The following is a 20,000-nucleotide window of genomic DNA, read 5'->3' on the forward strand; positions in this document are numbered from 1 at the left end:
TCTCTCTCTCTGTCTGTCTGTCTGTCTCTCTCTGTCTGTCTCTGTCACTCTCTCTCTCTCCCTGACTCAACTATCAATATGCAGAGAGACACACAGACACAGGCAGACAGAGAGAGGAACACAGAGACAGAGAGAGAGAGACAGAGAGAGAGAGAGAGAGAGAGAGAGAGAGAGAGAGAGAGCAACAGAGGAAGAAAGGGTGCATGAGAGAGAAACGGAGAAACAGAGAGGGAGGGAGAGGGTGGCACGGTGGCGCAGCGGTAGAGTTGCTGCTTTACAGCGAATGCAGCGCCGGAGACTCAGGTTCGATCCTGACCACGGGTGCTGCACTGTAAGGAGTTTGTACGTTCTCCCCGTGACCTGCGTGCGTTTTCTCCGAGATCTTCGGTTTCCTCCCACACTCCAAAGACGTACAGGTATGTAGGTTAATTGGCTGGGTAAATGTAAAAATTGTCCCTGGTGGGTGTAGGATAGTGTTAGTGTGCGGGGATCGCTGGGCGGCACGGACTTGGTGGGCTGAAAAAGGCCTGTTTCCGGCTGTATGTATATGATAACAGACAGAGAGAGCATGAGAGAGAGAGTAACAGAGAGAGGGAGAGAACAGAGAGAGAGGGAGAGCAGCCCAGAGGGAGAGAGAGCATGAGAGAGAGACAGAAACAGAGGGAGGGAGAGAGAGAGAGAGAGAGAGAAAGAGAGAGAGAGCATGAGAGAGCAACAGAGGGAGGGAGAGAGAGAAAGAGAGAGAGAGAGAGAGAGAGAGAGAGAGGAGAGAGAAAAACAGAGAAACAGAGGGAGAGAACAGAGAGAGAGAGAACAGAGAGAGAGAGAGGAAGAGCAACAGAGATATAGAGAGCAACAGAGAGAGAGATGAAGAGCATGAGAGAGAGCAACAGAGAGAACAGAGGGAGAGAGAAAGAGCATGAGAGAGATGGAGAGAAACGGAGAGAGAAGAGAGAGAGAGAGAGAGAGAGAGAGAGAGAGAGAGAGAGAGAGAGAGAGAGCAACACAGGGAGAGAGCAACAGAGAGAGAACAGAGAGAGAGGAGAGAGAGAACAGAGAGAAGCATAGAGAGAGGGAGAGAGAGAGAACAACGTGCTGATTTATTTTATTAAACCCTCTCGCTGTAGTTGTTTCTGTGCTGAAGGGTCTCGTCCCGAAACGTGGCCCATTCCCTCTCTCCAGAGATGCTGCCCGACCCGCTGAGTTACATAGAGACATAGAAAATAGGTGCAGGAGGAGGCCATTCGGCCCTTCGAGCCTGTACGCACCGCCATTCAATGTGATCCTGGCTGATCATCCAACTCAGTATCCCGTACCTGCCTTCTCTCCATACCCCCTGATCCCTTTAGCCACAAGGGCCACATCTAACTCCCTCTTAAATATAGGCAATGAACTGGCCTCAACTACCTTCAGTGGCAGAGAATTCCACAGATTCACCACTCTCTGTGTGAAAAAAAACTTTCTCATCTCGGTCCTAAAAGACTTCCCCCTTATCCTTAAACTGTGACCCCTTGTTCTGGACTTCCCCAACATCGGGAACAATCTTCCTGCATCTAGCCTGTCCAACCCCTTAAGAATTTTGTGAGTTTCTATAAGATCCCCCCCTCAATCTTCTAAATCCCAGCGAGTACAAGCCGAGTCTATCCAGTCTTTCTTCATATGAAAGTCCCGCCATCCCAGGGATCAATCTGGTGAACCTTCTCTGTACTCCCTCTATGGCAAGAATGTCTTTCCTCAGATTAGGAGACCAAAACTGTACGCAATACTCCAGGTGTGGTCTCACCAATGCCCTGTACAACTGCAGCAGAACCTCCCTGCTCCTATACTCAAATCCTCTCGCTATGAATGCCAACATACCATTGGCTTTCTTACTCCGGCACTTTGCGGGTGCCTCTCAGTTCTACCGTTGAGTTTGAAAGTCTAACCCAAAACTGTGACTTCATACAAAGGACTCTTGTCTGCCCTCTGAATCCTTCTTCAGAAGCAGACGCACTGTTTACAGATATGAAACTACTGTATGAAATGATTTATCTATTAAAAATCATTTCCACTCGAGCCTTTTTCCGCCTCGAATGGTTTCAGTTTAGAGATGTACCTCACGGAAACAGGCCATTCGGCCCACCGAGCCCATGCCGACCAGCGATCCCCGCACACTAACACTATCCCACGCACCCACACACTATCCCACACACACACAAACACTATCCCACACACTATCCCACACACACACACACTATCCCACACACAAACACTATCCCCACACACACACACACACACTATCCCGCACACACACACACACACTATCACACACACACACAAACACTATCCCACACACACTAACACTATCCCACGCACACACACACACTATCCCCCACACACAAACACCATCCCACACACACAAACACACTATCCCACACACACACAACACTATCCCACACACACTAACACTATCCCACACACACACAAACACTATCCCACACACACACACACACACTATCCCACACACACACAACACTATCCCACAAACACTATCCCACACACACACACACACTATCCCACACACACACAAACACTATCTCACACACACACTCACTATCCCACACACACACACTATCCCACACACAAACACTATCCCACACACACACACTATCCCACACACACTCACTATCCCACACACACACACTATCCCACACACACACAACACTATCCCACACACACACACTATCCCACACACACAAACGCTATCCCACACACACAGACGCTATCCCACACACACACACACACTGTCCCACACACACGCAAGCACACACAAACACTATCCCACACACACACACTATCCCACACACAAACACTATCCCACACACACACACACTATCCCACACACACTAACACTCCCACAGACACACACTATCCCACACACAAACACTATCCCACACACACAAACACACAAACACTATCCCACACACACACACACACTATCCCACACACACACACTATCCCACACACACACAGACACTATCCCACACACACACACTATCCCACACACACTAACACTCCCACACACATACACTATCCCACACACAAACACTATCCCACACACACAAACACTATCCCACACACACACACACACTATCCCACACACACACAGACACTATCACACACACACAAACACTATCCCACACACACACAAACACTATCCCACACACACAACACTATCCCACACACACACACTATCCCACACACACACACACTATCCCACACACACAAACACTGTCCCACACACACTCACGCAAGCACACACAAACACTATCCCCCATACACACACAAACACTATCCCCCACACACAAACACTATCCCACACACACACACACTATCCCACACACACAAACACTATCCCACACACACACACACACTATCCCACAAACACTATCCCACACACACAAACACTATCCCACACACACACAACACTATCCCACACACACACACACTATCCCACACACACACACTATCCCACACACACACACACACACGATCCCACACACACAAACACTATCCCACACACACACACACACTATCCCACACACACAAACACTATCCCACACACACACACACACTATCCCACACACACACAACACTATCCCACACACACACACACTATCCCACACACACAAACGCTATCCCACACACACACACACACTGTCCCACACACACTCACGCAAGCACACACAAACACTATCCCACACACACTATCCCACACACACTAACACTCCCACACACACAAACACACAAACACTATCCCACACACACAAACAAACTATCCCCCACACACACACAAACACTATCCCCCACACACACACAAACACTATCCCCCACACACACACTCACGCACGCACACACACAAACACTATCCCACACACACAACACTATCCCACACACACAACACTATCCCACACACACAACACTATCCCACACACAACACTATCCCCCACACACACACACTATCCCACACACACAACACTATCCCCCACACACAACACTATCCCACACACACACAAACACTATCCCCCACACACACACTCACGCACGCACACACACAAACACTATCCCACACACACACAGGGGACAATTTACAATTTTTAACCGAAGCCAATTAACCTACAAACCCGCACGTCTTTGGAGTGTGGGAGGAAACCGGAGCGCCCGGAGAAAACCCACGCCGGTCACGGGGAGAGCGTGCAAACTCCGTACAGACGGCGCCCGTAGTCGGGATCGAACCTGAGTCCCACGAGCAGCTTCTTCCCGACGACTGTGTGTGGGAAGGAAGGAACTGCAGGCGCTGGTTTAAACCGAAGAGAAGACACAAAGTGCTGGAGTAACTCAGCGGGACGGGCAACATCTCTGGAGAGAAGGAACGGGCGACGTTTCAGATCGAGGCCCTTCTTCAGTTTCGACCCGAAACGTCGCCCGTTCCTTCTCTCCAAAGATGCTGCCCGACCCGCTGAGTTACTCCGGCATTTTGTGTCTACCTTCCCAACAACTGTCAGGCTCTTGATCACCAGTAGGGTTGCCAACTGTCCCGTACATCCCGTACATTGGGCGAAATTAGTTTGTCCCGAACGGGACCGCCCTTGTCCCGTATTAGGCCCGGGGGGCACTGTAGGCCCGGACACTAGACCCACACACTAGGCCCGGGTGCCACTGTGGGCCCGGACACTGTAGACCCACACACTAGGCCTGGGTGCCGCTGTGGGCCTGGACACTAGACCCGCACACTAGGCCCAGGTGGCACTGCGGGCCCGGACACTAGGCCCGCGTACTGTAGGCCCGGATGCTAGGCCCGGGTGCCATTGTGAGCCCAGACACTAGGCCCGGGGGCCACTGTGGGCCCAGACACTGTAGGCCTGTGGGCCCGGACACTCTAGGCCCACACACTAGGCCCGGGTGCCACTGTGGGCCCAGACAGTATAGGCCCGGGGGCCACTGTGGGCCTGGACACTGTAGGCCCGGCCACTAAGCCTAGGAGCCACTGTGGGCCTGGACACTGTAGGCCTGGGGGCCACTGTAGGCCCGGACTCTAGGCCTAGGGGCCACTGTAGGCCTGGGGGCCACTGTAGGCTACCAGAGTGTGTTCGGGGAGCGAGGCCGAGTGTGTTCACCTAACGGAGATGGCGTAGCAACCTGCCTCCCGGCCCGGTGACGTCAACCTTTGTCCCTTACGTGGGAGTGAGAAAGTTGGCAACCCTAATCACCACACAACGCCACACGAACCTCAAATGTCTTTTCCGGTTGTTAAGGAGTTTGGTGATCTTTTTCACACTGATATTGTGGGTATTAATTTATTGTATTTTGCTTTTATTATATATTATCTGTGAGGACTGTGTGTTTACAGACGTGTTATGCTGCTGCTAGTAAGAATTTCATTGTTCCATTTGACAATTAAACACACTTGACCTGTGCAGGAAGGAACTGCAGGCGCTGGTTTAAGCCAGAGATAGACACAAAAAGCTGGAGTAACTCAGCGGGTCGGGCGGCATCTACGGAGAGAAGGAATGGGTGACGTTTCGGGTCTGCAGACAGTACCAGAGGAGGTCTACAAGAACGAACGATCCCAGGAACGAGTGGGTTGACGTACGATGGGCGTTTGTGGGCACTGGGCCTGGACTCGCTGGAGTTTAGAAGGACGAGGGGGGACCTCATTGAAACGTACAGAACAGTGAGCGGCCTGGATAGAGTGGATGTGGAGAGGATGTTTCCACCAGTGGGAGAGTCTAGGACCAGAGGGCACAGCCTCAGAATTAAAGGACGTTCCTTTAGGAAGGAGATGAGGAGGAATTTCTTTAGTCAGAGGGTGGTGAATCTGTGGGATTCTTTGCCACAGACGGCTGTGGAGGCCACAAGTCAGTGGGTATTTGTTGGAGATGGGAAGGGTTGGGTTTAGACAATAGGAGGAGGCCATTCGGCCCTTTGAGCCAGCACCGCCATTCAATGTGATCATGGCTGATCATTCTCAATCAGTACCCCGTTCCTGCCTTCTCCCCGTACCCCCTGACTCCGCTATCCTTAAGAGCTCTATCTAGCTCTCTCTTGAATGCATTCAGAGAATTGGCCTCCACTGCCTTCTGAGGCAGAGAATTCCACAGATTCACAACTCTCTGACTGGAAAAGTTTTTCCTCATCTCCGTTTTAAATGGCCGACCCCTTATTCTTAAACTGTGGCCCCTGGTTCTGGACTCCCCCAACATTGGGAACATGTTTCCTGTCTCTAACGTGTCCAATCCCTTAATAGTCTTATATGTTTCAACTTATATGTCTGGAGATGGGATGGGTTGGGTTTGGAGATGGGATGTTGGAGATGGGATGGGTTGGGTTTGGAGATGGGAGAGAGATGGGTTGGGTTTGGAGATGGGATGTTGGAGATGGGATGGGTTGGGTTTGGAGATGGGAGAGAGATGGGTTGGGTTTGGAGATGGGATGTTGGAGATGGGATGGGTTGGGTTTGGAGATGGGAGAGAGAGATGGAGATGGGTTGGGTTGGGTTTGGAGATGAGAATGGGATGGGTTGGGTTTGGAGATGAGATGGGGATGGGATGGGTTGGGTTTGGAGATGGGATGTTGGAGATGGGATGGGTTGGGGTTGGAGATGGGAGAGAGAGATGGAGATGGGTTGGGTTGGGTTTGGAGATGAGAATGGGATGGGTTGGGTTTGGAGATGAGATGGGGATGGGATGGGTTGGGTTTGGAGATGGGATGTTGGAGATGGGATGGGTTGGGGTTGGAGATGGGATGGGTTGGGGTTGGAGATGGGAGAGAGAGATGGCGATGGGATGGGTTGGGTTTGGAGATGAGAGAGAGAGATGGGTTGGGGTTGGAGATGGGATGTTGGAGATGGGAAGGGTTGGGTTTGGAGATGGGGTGTTGGAGATGGGATGGGTTGGGTTTGGAGATGGGAGAGAGATGGAGATGGGGAAGGAGATGAAGGGATTGGGGAAGGAAAGGCCTGGGGTTTGGAGATGAGATGTTGGGATGGGATGGGTTGGGAGACGAGGGGTCGGGGTTGGATAGGGAACGTGATAGAGGGGACGTGGGTGGGTGGGTGGGCGCTGGCGGTCTCTATAGCGTGCCATCCTCCAGCAGCTTGTTGAGCCCATCGCAGATCTTCTTCAGGTGGGTGGTGTAGGGCTCGTCGGGTCCGTAGAGCTTGGTCAGCAGCTCGGGGTTGGCGAAGTGGTTGAAGACGCGCCGGATCCTCCCGTGGGACTTTGTCGTGAGGTGGGAGGCCACCAGCCGGAGCAGGAGGTCCCGGCTCTGGCCCAGGATGTCCGCCATCACGGCCGGCTCGAAGGTGAAGGCCACGTCGTGGAAGCTGATGACCGTCATGGCCCCGCGACGCAGCCGGCGCCTGAAGTCCTCGGCCAGGCCGAGCTCCTCGGTGCTGAACTGCCGGTGGCGGTACAACACGCCAATCTTCACCGCGATCTTCACCAGGTCCTTCAGCACCTTCTGCGACTCGGCCCGGTTGCCCGTGAACTCCTTGGACACGCGGTAGAACTCGTCCAGGATCTCGCCGCTCGTCTCGTCCACGAAGAGGTGGGCCAGCGTCTTGGACGCCATCTTGCTCAAGAGTTTCTTCTGAGTCCGAAGCGCAAGGTCCTTGGAACTAAAGGACTCCATTCTGAAACCGGCCTACGTACAAAGGGAACATGGAATCAGAGAAACTTCAAATCAGGGAATCAGGGAATCAGGGAAACATAGGATCATGGAAAATAAACAGATAAACATGGAATCATAGAATCACAGAATCATAGAATCAGGTAATCATGGAATCATAGAATCAGGGAATTATGGAATCAGAGAAACATAGAATCATGGAATCAGGGAATCATAGAATCAGGGAATCATAGAATCAGGGAATTATGGAATCAGAGAAACATAGGATCATGGAATCAGAGAAATATAAGATCATGGAATCACGGAATCATAGAATCAGGGAATTATGGAATCAGAGAAACATAGGATCATGGAATCATAAGTGCAGGAGGAGGCCATTTGGCCCTTCGAGCCAGCACCGCCATTCATTGTGATCACGGCTGATCGTCCACAATCAGTAACCCGTGCCTGCCTTCTCCCCATATCCCTTGATTCCACTAGCCCTTAGAGCTCTATCTAACTCTCTTTTAAATCCATCCAGTGATTTGGCCTCCACTGCCCTCTGCGGCAGAGAATCCCACAGATTCACAACTCTCTGGGTGAAAAAAAGTTTCTTCTCGCCTCAGTCACAAAAAAACAGGGTCACAACCTCGGGGGATGGAAAGACACAGAGGAACACAGTCTCCTGAAAGTGTGGTGTCACAGGTAGACAGGGAGTGTTGTGGAGCAGAAAAATCTAGGAGTGTAGATACAAAGTTCCCTGAAAGTGGCGTCAAAGGTACTGTAGATAGGGAGTGTTATGGTGTTGTAGAGCAGAGGGACCTAGGAGCGCAGGTACAAAGTTCCCTGAAAGTGCGGTGTCACAGGTAGACAGGGAGTGTTGTAGAGCAGAGGGATCTAGGAGCGCAGGTACAAAGTTCCCTGAAAGTGCGGTGTCACAGGTAGACGGGGAGTGAATACTATCGAGTTTTGACGTAACTGTACAGGGCCCTAGTGAGACCGCACCTGGAGTACTGTGTGCAGTTTTGGTCTCCAAATTTGAGGAAGGATATTCTTGCTATTGAGGGCGTGCAGCGTAGGTTCACCAGGTTAATTCCCGGAATGTCGGGACTGTCGTATGTCGAAAGACTGGAGCGACTAGGCTTGTATTCACTGGAATTTAGAAGGACGAGAGGAGATCTTATCGAAACGTATAAGATTATTAAGGGGTTGGACACGTTAGAGGCAGGAAGCATGTTCCCAATGTTGGGGGAGTCCAGAACCAGGGGCCACACACAGTTTAAGAATAAGGGGTCGGCCATTTAGAACGGAGATGAGGAAAAACTTTTTCAGTCAGAGAGTTGTGAATCTGTGGAATTCTCTGCCTCAGAAGGCAGTGGAGGCCAATTCTCTGAATGCATTCAAGAGAGAGCTGGATCGAGCTCTTAAGGATAGCGGAGTCAGGGGAGAAGGCAGGAACGGGGTACTGATTGAGAATGATCAGCCGTGATCACACTGAATGGCGGTGCGTACAGGCTCGAAGGGCCGAATGGCCTCCTCCTGCACCTATTGTCTATTAACTACAACAGGTAGAGAGAGCAAAGGGGAAGGTAGAGTGCAGAATATAGTTCCCAGCAGTTCCAGAGACAAAGTCCAATGGCCGCAATAGGGCAGAGGTCAATAGCACGTTTGTACGTTCTCTCCCCGTGACCTGCGTGGGTTTCATCCGGGTGCTCCGGTTTCCCCCCGCGTCCCAAAGACCTGCCCGTGTGGTGAGTAAGAGTCGGGAAGTCGTGGCGCAGATCCGTGGGACGTTGGTGATGTTTGTGGTACTGGGGGCAGTTCTGGACAAACCCTTTACAGGAAGGGTATTTACAATATACATTCATGACTTGGATGAAGGGATTAAAAGTACCATTAGCAAATTTGCCGATGACACAAAGCTGGGTGGCAGTGTGAACTGTGAGGAAGATGCTATGAGGTTGCAGGGTGACTTGGACAGGTTGTGTGAGTGGGCGGATGCATGGCAGATGCAGTTTAATGTGGATAAGTGTGAGGTTATCCACTTTGGTGGCAAGAACAGGAAGGCAGAGTATTATCTGAATGGTGTCAAGTTAGGAACAGGGGACGTACAACGAGATCTGGGTGTCCTAGTGCATCAGTCACTGAAAGGAAGCATGCAGGTACAGCAGGCAGTGAAGAAAGCCAATGGAATGTTGGCCTTCATAACAAGAGGAGTTGAGTATAGGAGCAAAGAGGTCCCTCTGCAGTTGTACAGGGCCCTAGTGAGACCGCGTCTGGAGTACTGTGTGCAGTTTTGGTCTCCAAATTTGAGGAAGGATATTCTTGCTATTGAGGGCGTGCAGCGTAGGTTCACCAGGTTAATTCCCGGAATGGCGGGACTGTCGTATGTCGAAAGACTGGACGACTAGGCTTGTATACACTGGAATTTAGAAGGATGAGAGGGGATCTTATCGAAACGTATAAGATTATTAAGGGGTTGGACACGTTAGAGGCAGGAAACATGTTCCCAATGTTGGGGGAGTCCGGAACCAGGGGCCACACAGTTTAAGAATAAGGGGTCGGCCATTTAGAACGGAGATGAGGAAAAACATTTTTCACCCAGAGAGTTGTGAATCTGTGGAATTCTCTGCCTCAGAAGGCAGTGGAGGCCAATTCTCTGAATGCATTCAAGAGAGAGCTGGATAGAGCTCTAAAGGATAGCGGAGTCAGGGGGTATGGGGAGAAGGCAGGAACGGGGTACTGATTGAGAATGATCAGCCATGATCACATTGAATGGCGGTGCGTACAGGCTCGAAGGGCCAAATGGCCTCCTCCTGCACCTATTGTCTAAGTGATACCATCTTTGGTAAAGTAACGTTTTTATAGTTACATAGGAAATAAGTGCAGGAGGAGGCCATTTGGCCCTTCGAGCCAGCACCGCCATTCACTGTGAACATGGCTGTGATCATCCACAATCAGTAACCCGTGCCTGCCTTCTCCCCGTATCCCTTGATTCCACCAGCCCCTAGAGCTCTATCTAACTCTCTCTTAAATCCATCCAGTGAATCGGCCTCCACTGCCCTCTGTGGCAGAGAATCCCACACATTCACAACAAATTCTCTGGGTGGGAAAGGTTTTTTTTCTCACCTCAGTTTTAAACGGCCTCCCCTTTATTCTTAGACTGTGTGTGTGGCCCCTGGTTCTGGACTCCCCCGACATTGGGAACATTTTTCCTGCATCTATCTTTGTCCAGTCCTTTTATAATTGTGTACATCTCTATAAGATCCCCCTCTCATCCTTCTAAACTCCAGTGAACACAGTGCTGTGTTGTCAGGGGGTATGTGGAGAAGGCAGGAACGGGGTACTGATTGAGAATGATCAGCCATGATCACATTGAATGGCGGTGCGTACAGGCTCGAGGGGCCGAATGGCCTCTTCCTGCACCTATTATCTATTGTCTATTGCTCGGATTAAACTCCATCTGCCATTTATGGACAATAGGTGCAGGAGGAGGCCATTCGGCCCTTCGAGCCTGTACGCACCGCCATTCAATGTGATCACGGCTGATCATTCTCAATCAGTACCCCGTTCCTGCCTTCTCCCCATACCCCCTGACTCCGCTATCCTTAAGAGCTCTATCCAGCTCTCTCTTGAATGCATTCAGAGAATTGGCCTCCACCGCCTTCTGAGGCAGAGAATTCCACAGATTCACAACTCTCTGACTGAAAAAGATTTTCCTCATCTTCGTTCTAAATGGCCGACCCCTTATTCTTAAACTGTGTGTGGCCCCTGGTTCTGGACTCCCCCAACATTGGGAACATGTTTCCTGCCTCTAACGTGTCCAACCCCTGAATAATCTTATACGTTTCGATAAGATGGGGAGAAGGCAGGAACGGGGTACCGATTGAGAATGATCAGCCATGATCACATTGAATGGCGGTGCGTACAGGCTCGAAGGGCCGAATGGCCTCCTCCTGCACCTATTGTCTATTGTCTATAAATGGCAGATGGAGTTTAATCCGAGCAATAGACATATCTCTGCCCATGTCTACAGTTGACCTGTAGTATTCCCCACTGAACAGTAAATCCTTGTTAGAATGAACCATTGTGGAGAGAGGTGGCATCTCTTATTGTAGCTACAACTGAGGTACTTTAGTTTAGAGATCCAGCGCGGAAACAGGCCCTTCGGCCCACCGGGTCCGTGCCGCCCAGCGATCCCCGCACACTAACACTATCCTACACACACTAGGGACAATGTTTACATTTACACCGAGCCAATTAACCTACAAACCCGCACGTCTTTGGAGTGTGGGAGGAAACCGAAGATCTCGGAGAAAAACCCACGCAGGTCACGGGGAGAGAACGTGCAAACTCCGTACAGACGGCGCCCGTGGTGGGGATCGAACCTGGGTTCTCCGGCGCCGTGAGACGGCAGCTCTACCCGCTGCGCCACCCCTGTTTCTCCAGCATTACCATTGACCATTGATCATTGAAGTCTACCAGCGCTGGGTCAAACAGCAGAGGGAGGGATAGATCAGCTGTGATTGAATGGCGGAGTAGACTAGATGGGCCGAATGGCCTGATTCCGCTCCTATCACTTATCAACATGTACCGGTGTGTGGCGGGAGGGCGTGGAAGGAGCTTTGCCCTAACGGAGGCACGGTGGCGCAGCGGTAGAGTTGCTGCCTCACAGCGCCGGAAACCCGGGTACGATCCTCACTAGGGGTTGCCAACTTCCTCACTCCCAAATACGGGACAAGGTAACGTCACCGCCCCGCGCCCCACGTGATCTCACCCAGCCAGCGGCCACGTGCTCCCGCTCCACCAACGGCGGCCGCCCGGGCCGGGAGGCGGGTTGCTACGCAACCTCCGTCAGGCGGCGCCCGGGCCTCCGGGCCTACACTGTCCGGGCCTACAGTGTCCGGGCCTACACTGTCCTGGCCTACACTGTCTGGGCCTACAGTGCCAAGGCCTACACTGTCCGGGCCTACACTTTCCGGGCCTACACTTTCCGGGCCTACAGTGTCCGGGCCTACAGTGTCCGGGCCTACAGTGTCCGGGCATACAGTGTCCGGGCCTACAGTGTCCGGGCCTACACTGTCCGGGCCTACACTGTCCGGGCCTACACTGTCCTGGCCTACACTGTCTGGGCCTACAGTGCCAAGGCCTACACTGTCCGGGCCTACACTTTCCGGGCCTACACTTTCCGGGCCTACACTATCCGGACCTACAGTGTCAGGGCCTACACTGTCCTGACCTACACTGTCCGGACCTACACTGTCCGGACCTACACTGTAGGCCTACAGTGTCTGGGCCTACAGTGTCCGGGCCTACAGTGTCCGGGCCTACAGTGTCCGGGCCTACAGTGTCCGGGCCTACACTGTCCGGGCCTACAGTGTCCGGGCCTACACTGTCCGGGCGCCGCCTGGGCCTAATATGAGACAAGGGCGGTTCCGTACGGGACAAACCAATTTAGCCCAAAATACGGGATGTCCCGGCTAATACGGGACAGTTGGCAACACATAGTCCCGACAATAGACAATAGGTGCAGGAGGAGGCCATTCGGCCCTGCGAGCCAGCACCGCCATTCAATGCGATCATGGCTGATCACTCTCAATCAGTACCCCGTTCCTGCCTTCTCCCCATACCCCCTGACTCCGCTATCCTTAAGAGCTCTATCCAGCTCTCTCTTGAAAGCATCCAACGAACTGGCCTCCACTGCCTTCTGAGGCAGAGAATTCCACAGATTCACAACTCTCTGACTGAAAAAGTTCTTCCTCATCTCCGTTCTAAATGGCCTACCCCTTATTCTTAAACTGTGTGGCCCCTGGTTCTGGACTCCCCCAACATTGGGAACATGTTTCCTGCCTCTAACGTGTCCAATCCCCTAATTATCTTATATGTTTGCACGTTCTCCCCGTGACCTGCGTGGGTTTTCTCCGAGATCTTCCGTTTACTCCCACGCTCCAAAGACGTGCAGGTTTGTAGGTTAATTGAGTTGATTCTTGGTATTGAGGGCGTGCAGCGTAGGTTCACCAGGTTAATTCCCAGAATGGCGGGACTGTCATATGTTGAAAGACTGGAGCGACTAGGCTTGTATACACTGGAATTTAGAAGGATGAGAGGGGATCTTATCGAAACGTATAAGATTATTAAGGGGTTGGACACGTTAGAGGCAGGAAACATGTTCCCAATGTTGGGGGAGTCCAGAACCAGGGGCCACACAGTTTAAGAATAAGGGGTCGGCCATTTAGAACTGAGGTGAAGAAAAACATTTTCAGTTGTGAATCTGTGGAATTCTCTGCCTCAGAGGGCAGTGGAGGCCAATTCTCTGAATGCATTCAAGAGAGAGCTGGATAGAGCTCTTAAGGATAGCGGAGTCAGGGGGTATGGGGAGAAGGCAGGAACGGGGTACTGATTGAGAATGATCAGCCGCGATCACATTGAATGGCGGTGCGTACAGGCTCGAAGGGCCGAATGGCCTCCTCCTGCACCTGTTGTCTATTGTAAATCGTCCCTGGTGGGTGTAGGATGGTGTTAGTGTGCGGGGATCGCTGGTCGGCGCGGACCCGGTGGGCCGAAGGGCCTGTTTACGCGCTGTATCTTTAAACTAAACTAAACTACTCCCCCCTCTCTGCGTCAGACTGTAAAACGCAGAGAGGAAACAGCCTTAGCAATGATCTGCAAAGCCAGCCGTCCCCATTTTCTGCTAACTCCAGGAAGTGGTTACCAAACCCACACAGAAAAATAGTCACAAAGTTATTCAAAGCCTACGAAGACCTCCAACCCGATTGTACAATACAATTTTTCTTTGCACTTTCCAACAAATAAACACAACTCAAAGATTTTTTTCCCCCCGAGAAAACTAGGCTAAATTTAGGCTTCGTTGGCCGACGCAGGCCGGAGAGGCAATTAAAGATAAACAAGGCTACGAATTCGATTTGAGGAAGCACAGAAATTTTGCTTTGTCTGCAATTTTGATTGTAGATTCTCTCAATTGCAGATAAAGTAGAAGGCAGGCACGTTTTTCCCCCCGTTTTTGTCGTCTGGCGACCGCGCGGAGACTTACCGTTGCCGTGGGCGAGGGGGAGGGGGGGGAGGGGCGAGGGGAGGGGAAGCGTCCGGCTGTTCTGTCGTGAGTTGTAGATTCGGGCGAAACTTTGCCGACTGTCGTCTTCGTTGGCAATTCGTGGGGTTCGGAACTGGAGGGAGAGGGAGAGAGAGAGAGAGAGAGAGAGAGAGAGAGAGAGAGGGGGGAGGGAGGGACGGGCAGGAGAGAGTCGAGATATTCCGCGCAGCGACGGGGAAAAGCGGGGAGGCGTGGACAGGAAGGCGGGACCCGCGCAAAGGCCAATTTGGCGGGGCCTGGTCCCTTTAATTAAAGCGACAGTCCATTGTTCGATCACGGCTCGGTTGCGGGATCTTGCTGTGCGGCAAAAAAGGCTGGAGTAACTCAGCGGGTCGGGCAGCATCTGTGGAGAGAAAGAACGGGCGGCGTTTCGGGTCGAGACCCTTCTCCAGACCCCCTCTCCCCGTCTCTGTAAGCCTCATGTAAACACCCGCACACACACACACACAGACACACACACACACACAGACACACATTCAAACACGCGCACACATAGACAAATTCAGTCTCGTACTGACACACACTGACACACACTGACACGCACTGACACGCACTGACACGCACTGACACACACTGACACACACTGACACACACACAGACAAACGTATTCAGAGACAGACACAGGAGCGTACACACTAGTCTTACACACACACTACACACATACACACACACAGACACACACACGCACAAACACACACACGCACACACGCACTGACACACACCACACACACTGACACACGCACTGACACACACGCACTGACACACATGCGCACACACACTGACACGCACTGACACACACTGACACACACTGACATGCACACACACAGACAAACATATTCAGAGACAGACACAGGAGCGTACACACTAGTCTTACACACACACACACACACACACACACACTACACACACACACGCACTGACACACACTACACGCACACACGCACTGACACACACCACACACACTGACACACGCACTGACACACACGCACTGACACACATGCGCACACGCACTGACACACATGCACACACACACACACACACACACACACACTGACACACATACACATGCGCACACACACACACGGACACGCATGCACACACACACACACACACTGACAGATAGACACACACACGCACTGACACACACATACGCACTGACACACACACACACGCACTGACATACACACACACGCACTGGCACACACCACACACACACACACATAAGCAGACCCACACACACCCACAGACCCACACACATGCACACCTACACCTACACACACACACACGCACTAACACACACGCACTAACACACACGCACTGACACACATGCACACACACACGCACACTGACACACATACATGCACACCTACACATACTAAAACACACACACACACACACACACACACACATGCCTACATACACACCTACACACACACGTACACACACACAAATGGGCACGCCAGCCCACGCTCCCCGCCCCATATTAATGATTTGGACGAGGGAATTGAATGCAACATCTCTAAGTTTGCGGATGACACGAAGCTGGGTGGCAGTGTTAGCTGTGAGGAGGAGGATGCTAGGAGACTGCAGAGTGACTTGGATAGGTTAGGCGAGTGGGCAAATGCATGGCAGATGCAATATAATGTGGATAAATGTGAGGTTACATGCAAGAACAGGAAAGCAGAGTATTACCTGAATGGTGGCCGATTGGGAGAAGGGGAGATGCAACGTGACCTGGGTGTCGTGGTGCACCAGTCATTGAAAGCAGGCATGCAGGTGCAGCAGGCAGTGAAGAAAGCCAATGGTATGTTGGCATTCATAGCGAGGGGATTTGAGTTTAGTAGCAGGGAGGTTCTACTGCAGTTGTACAGGGCCTTGGTGAGACCGCACCTGGAGTATTGTGTGCAGTTTTGGTCTCCTAATCTGAGGAAAGACGTTCTTGCCTTAGAGGGAGTACAGAGAAGGTTCACCAGATTGATCCCTGGGATGGCGGGACTTTCATATGAGGAAAGACTGGATAGACTGGGCTTGTACTCGCTGGAATTTAGAAGACTGAGGGGGGATCTTATAGAAACATATAAAATTCTTAAGGGGTTGGAGAGGCTAGATGCGGGAAGATTGTTCCCGATGTTGGGGGAGTCCAGAACCAGGGGGGTCACAGCTTAAGGATAAGGGGGAAGAGATGAGAAAACATTTCTTCACACAGAGAGTGGTGAGTCTGTGGAATTCTCTGCCACAGAAGGTAGTTGAGGCCAGTTCATTGGCTATATTTAAGAGGGAGTTAGATGTGGCCCTTGTGGCTAAAGGGATCAGGGGGTATGGAGAGAAGGCAGGTACGGGATACTGAGTTGGATGATCAGCCGTGATCATATTGAATGGCGGTGCGTACTGGCTCGAAGGGCCGAATGGCCTACTCCTGCACCTATTTTCTATGTTTCTATGTTTCTATTCCCACACACCTGTGGCACACTCGACAGGTCTCACCGGTCTCCCTTGCCCTCCTCTCCCCTCCCTCCCTTCCCTTTGTCCCCTCCCTCCCTCCCCTCCCTCCCCCGACTGCCAAGGGAAGATGGCGGTGGCTTACCTTCGAGCACAGGCCCTCTCTGCCCACTGGAAACTCTTCCTGCTTTGCTCCCCCCTCGGCGCGGAGGGAGGGACGCTGTGACTTCTGGCCCAGTTTTTCCTTTCGAAAAAGAAGGAAACCCCTTCGGCCCGCCCCTGCACGGCGGCGAGGCTCAGGCTCCGGTTGCCACGGAAACGGCTAGGCCTCACTGAGGCCCTGGCACGAAACGCCCATCCTTTACAGATAAAAATCTCAGCCCAATTTCACTTAAATGGGAGATAATTTCCCCTAATCTCCTTGTGTGCAGTCAAATTGTGTGCAGTTTTGGTCTCCGAATTTGAGGAAGGACGTCCTTGCTATTGAGGCAGTGCAGCGTAGGTTCACTAGGTTAATCCCCGGGATGGCGGGACTGTCGTACGAGGAAAGATTGGGTCGACTGGGCTTGTATTCACTGGAGTTTAGAAGGATGAGAGGGCGGATCTTATAGAAACATATAAAATTCTTAAGGGATTGGACAGGCTAGAGGCAGGAAAAATGTTCCCAATGTTGGGGGAGTCCAGAACCAGGGGCCACACACACACAGTCTGAGAATAAGGGGTCGGCCATTTTGGACTGAGATGAGGAAAAACATTTTCAGTTGTGAATCTGTGGAATTCTCTGCCTCAGAAGGCAGTGGAGGCCGAATCTCTGAATGCATTCAAGAGAGAGCTAGATAGAGCTCTTAAGGATAGCGGAGTCAGGGGGTATGGGGAGAAGGCAGGAACGGGGTACTGATTGAGAATGAGCAGCCATGATCATATTGAATGGCGGTGCTGGCTCGATGGGCTGAATGGCCTCCTCCTGCACCTATTTTCTATGTGCCAAACTCTCCCGCCAAATGCCCGAGTTAATTGAGGCCTAGGCAGTAAAAAAAACCCATGGATAATCATGTTATAAGTGATAGAAGCCCATTCCCATCCCAACCCCATTCTCCTGTTTCTCCCCACAACCCCTGACACCCGCACTGATCAAGAATCTATCTATCTCTGCCTTAGAAACACCCACTGACTTGTGGCCTCCACAGCCGTCTGTGGCAAAGAATCCCACAGATTCACCACCCTCTGACTGAAGAAATTCCTCCTCATCTCCTTCCTAAAGGAACGTCCTTTAATTCTGAGGCCGTGCCCTCTGGTCCTAGACTCTCCCACTAGTACTTCCCCCGCGAGATGTTCTAAGAGGAGGATGAGGCCATTCGGCCCATCAGGTCTACTCCGCCATTCAATCATGGCTGACCTATCTCTCCCTCCTAACCCCACTCTCCTGCCTTCTCCCCGTAACCCCTGACACCCCCACTAATCATATCCAATCCTGTTATTGTGTTGTAAATTCATTCACGGTTCCTGACGTTTACTCAGTTGATAAGGTGCTCTCTTTATGTTTCTCCTGTCACTACGGTTGCCAACTGTCCCGTATTAGCCGGGACATCCTGTATTTTGGGCTAAATTGGTTTGTCCCGTATGGGACCGCCCTTGTCCCGTATTAGGCCCGGAAGGCACTGTAGGCCCGGACAGTGTAGGCCTGGACTCTGTAGGCCCGGACACTGTAGGCCCGGACAGTGTAGGCCTGGACAATTTACGTCCAGTCAGTGTAGGCCCGGACACTGTAGGCCCGGACAGTGTAGGCCTGGACAATGTACGTCCAGTCAGTGTAGGCCCGGACAGTGTAGGCCCGGACAGTGTAGGCCCGGACACTGTAGGCCCGGACAGTGCAGACCTGGACAATGTACGTCCAGTCAGTGTAGGCCCGGACAGTGTAGGCCCGGACAGTGTAGGCCCGGACACTGTAGGCCTGGACAATGTACGTCCAGTCAGTGTAGGCCCGGACAGTGTAGGCCCGGACACTGTAGGCCCGGACAGTGTAGGCCTGGACAATGTACGTCCGGTCAGTGTAGGCCCGGACAGTGTAGGCCCGGACACTGTAGGCCCGGACAGTGTAGGCCTGGACAATGTACGTCCAGTCAGTGTAGGCCCGGACACTGTAGGCCCGGACAGTGTAGGCCTGGACAATGTACGCCCAGTCAGTGTAGGCCCGGACAGTGTAGGCCCGGACACTGTAGGCCCGGACAGTGTAGGCCTGGACAATGTACGTCCAGTCAGTGTAGGCCCGGACACTGTAGGCCCGGACAGTGTCGAGACCCTTCTTCAGACCCGAAACGTCACCCATTCCTTCTCTCCCGAGATGCTGCCCGACCCGCTGAGTTACTCCAGCACTTTGTGTCTACCTTTTGTTTAAACCAGCATCTGCAGTTCCTTCCCACACAAGGGCAGGCCCTTCGGCCCACAATGTCTGTGCTGAACACGATGTCAAGATCAACTTTATGACGTACGATGAGCGTTTGTGGGCACTGGGCCTGTACTCGCTGGGGTTTAGAAGGACGAGGGGGGAACCTCATTGAGACGTACAGGACAGTGAGCGGCCTGGATAGAGTGGATGTGGAGAGGATGTTCCCACTAGTGGGAGAGTCTAGGACCAGAGAGGGCACAGCCTCAGAATTAAAGGACGTTCCTTTAGGAAGGAGATGAGGTGGGATTTCTTCAGTCAGAGGGTGGTGAATCTGTGGGATTCTCGGCCGTGGAGGCCACAAGCCAGTGGGTATTTCTAAGGCAAGAGATAGATAGATTCTCGATCAGTGCGGGTGTC

At 52.1% G+C, this 20,000-nt stretch overlaps 1 protein-coding gene across 1 annotated transcript; it reads right to left on the reverse strand.

Annotated features, from left to right (window-relative positions):
• Window positions 1-5,355: 5,355 nt before the first annotated feature.
• On the reverse strand, window positions 5,356-14,823 carry LOC144612277 (tumor necrosis factor, alpha-induced protein 8-like protein 2 B). Its single transcript, XM_078431846.1, has 2 exons — window positions 14,699-14,823; window positions 5,356-7,683 (listed from the first exon to the last, which is right to left on the reverse strand). Exon 2 carries the CDS (start codon window positions 7,669-7,671, stop codon window positions 7,111-7,113), a length of 561 nt encoding a protein of 186 aa, XP_078287972.1. The 5' UTR covers window positions 7,672-7,683; window positions 14,699-14,823; the 3' UTR covers window positions 5,356-7,110.
• Window positions 14,824-20,000: the final 5,177 nt, after the last annotated feature.

Source organism: Rhinoraja longicauda, chromosome 44 (genome assembly GCF_053455715.1).
Source record: "Rhinoraja longicauda isolate Sanriku21f chromosome 44, sRhiLon1.1, whole genome shotgun sequence".
Taxonomy (NCBI): domain Eukaryota; kingdom Metazoa; phylum Chordata; class Chondrichthyes; order Rajiformes; family Arhynchobatidae; genus Rhinoraja; species Rhinoraja longicauda.